Raw genomic sequence first — 2,153 nt, forward strand, 5'->3', positions numbered from 1 at the left:
GGTGGTGTTGACATGAACCTGTAGTAAATAGTGCTACACTTCATATACCCAAGCTAGTGTTAGGTAGCTCATTAGTTAGGTTTAAAGTAACCAGACCAATGACCATGAGCTGAAACCTCCACAACTATGAGACAAAAAATAATTCTCATAAGCCAACATCTTGGAAATTTTGTCACATTGATGCAAAGCTGACTAGCAGAACTGATTCATGAAAGTATATATTTTTCAGAATTTTCTACTTTTCAATGAGGGAAGCCTTGGGAAGACTTATTTCTGTGTCTCTGTATCACCTGATTCTCAATGGCTGTCATCGAAAAAAAAGCAGCATATCTTAGGTGCCATATTCAGAGACCTGTGCATTGCATTCAATAGAAAACAGGATCAGTTATTTAGAACTATTGTACACATAAAATGAATAATCCTAGAGTTGAGATGCATACAAAAAGAATTCAAGGTGGTCATTGCAGGTCACTGCTTTGATCAATAAGAAGACTGAGAGCATTTGGTTTCCTCCAAGATTATTAGTTCACATCTTTACCCGATGGAAGGAATTTATAGTTGTTTTCTAGCCTTCCAGGCCAACTCAATACTTTAATGATGCCGATTAACCAATCAGAGGTTTACTAACCCTTCAGCATTGTTTAAGTGGTCTCCATCTCTAAGACAGTCTACATCAATACAAACAGACAGACAGAATAACTACAGTACTTTCTCAGAAGCAACTGGACCTCTGATGCTCAATGTATATAAAATAGTTTTCACAGGATATAGTTTTATATAAGGAGTCTGCAAATTTTAGACAAAAATATCGAGATTAAATATAGGAATGCATTTCAATATTGCTTTTGCATCAAACTGTACCTGAAAATTTGTGCAACATAGAAAAAAATAGTTCCCATTTCATCATCTATTTCTATAGATTATTTTCAACAGTCACCTGAATTTACAGACTACAATTCTTTCATTTGAGGGTACCCCAAAGTGCTATCTGAATAAAATTAAGCTCATAAAATATAAGAGAAGCAGCATAAGTGAACTGAAAGTTTACATGTAGTGGAACTCAAACATTAAGACCTGCTTTATAGATTCTTTAAAAATATAATTCCCAAATAATCACTTTGTCTTTTGATGTAAATATTTAAATCCTAAGGCTATATTAACCACAATAAAAATACGACTACAGTTTATTGATACTTCATAGCACAGTTTCACTTTTGAAATTACAGGTATCCCGAGAGGGCGGAAGCTGGTGCCGGCGGGAAGGTTGTAGTGCGGCGCTCCATTGTGCTCGTGCTGAGTTCCGCGTGGCGCCCCCGCCCCGAGCTGAGTTCCGCGTGGGCACCTCCGGCCCCGGCACAGCCGTGACCGGACAGCGAGGTTTCTCGAGACTCCTCGCATCCGGATGATTGTAAAGTGCTGATCAGTGGCCACTGAATATAATTGAAACAGAATAGGAAGATGGCAGCAAATCCTTCAGGACAAGGTTTTCAAAATAAAAATAGAGTTGCGATCTTGGCTGAACTGGACAAAGAGAAAAGAAAATTACTTATGCAAAACCAATCTTCAGCAAGTCACCCTGGAGCTAGCATCTCCCTCTCCAGACCCTCTCTTAACAAGGACTTCCGGGACCATGCTGAGCAGCAGCACATTGCAGCCCAGCAGAAGGCAGCTCTGCAGCATGCTCACGCACATTCGTCTGGATACTTCATAACTCAAGACTCGGCATTTGGGAATCTTATCCTTCCTGTCTTACAGCGCCTTGACCCAGAATGAAGAAAGTACCTATGATCAGAGGGACCATGTAGTTAGTATCAGATGTCAAAGCTCTCATTGGGCTCTATACAAGCTCTGACTTTGAGGACTTTGGGGAATTTAGTTTTCTGTTTCTTTAAAGAAAGGAATAAGTGAGAGTGAAGAAAGAAGGGAAGCTGGGATGCTGAACGCGGTATGGTTGGCGGAATTGGTTCTGCTGCCTGTGACTAACTTCTTTGTATTACCATTTGACTCTTTATTCTCAGACTTAGAATTGCTTATTTTTATAAAATCTTCACCACCTTCAAGAAGTTGGACCGAATGTCTCACGCATGAAGCCTTGGATTTGACCCCAGCACTGCACAAACAAGCTCTGATACGCATCTTGGCACTAGAGAAAC

At 40.0% G+C, this 2,153-nt stretch overlaps 1 protein-coding gene across 2 annotated transcripts; it reads left to right on the forward strand.

Annotated features, from left to right (window-relative positions):
- Nucleotides 1-1,262: 1,262 nt before the first annotated feature.
- LOC121433867 (SOSS complex subunit C-like) lies at nt 1,263-1,811 on the forward strand. 2 transcript variants are annotated; one of them, XM_041632530.1, is made up of 2 exons: nt 1,263-1,402; nt 1,484-1,811. In XM_041632530.1, exon 2 carries the CDS (start codon nt 1,549-1,551, stop codon nt 1,771-1,773), a length of 225 nt encoding a protein of 74 aa, XP_041488464.1. In that variant the 5' UTR covers nt 1,263-1,402; nt 1,484-1,548; the 3' UTR covers nt 1,774-1,811. The 2 variants fall into 2 exon arrangements, with proteins under 2 accessions (XP_041488464.1, XP_041488463.1); XM_041632529.1 differs by having other exon boundaries at nt 1,263-1,811.
- Nucleotides 1,812-2,153: the final 342 nt, after the last annotated feature.

Source organism: Microtus oregoni, unplaced genomic scaffold (assembly GCF_018167655.1).
Source record: "Microtus oregoni isolate MIOR12 unplaced genomic scaffold, Mior012 000041F_ref0000270, whole genome shotgun sequence".
Taxonomy (NCBI): domain Eukaryota; kingdom Metazoa; phylum Chordata; class Mammalia; order Rodentia; family Cricetidae; genus Microtus; species Microtus oregoni.

Excerpts from the sequence above, each read along its gene's own strand:
- LOC121433867 (XM_041632529.1), top strand. The coding sequence starts at position 1,459 with ATGGCAGCAAATCCTTCAGGACAAGGTTTTCAAAATAAAAATAGAGTT.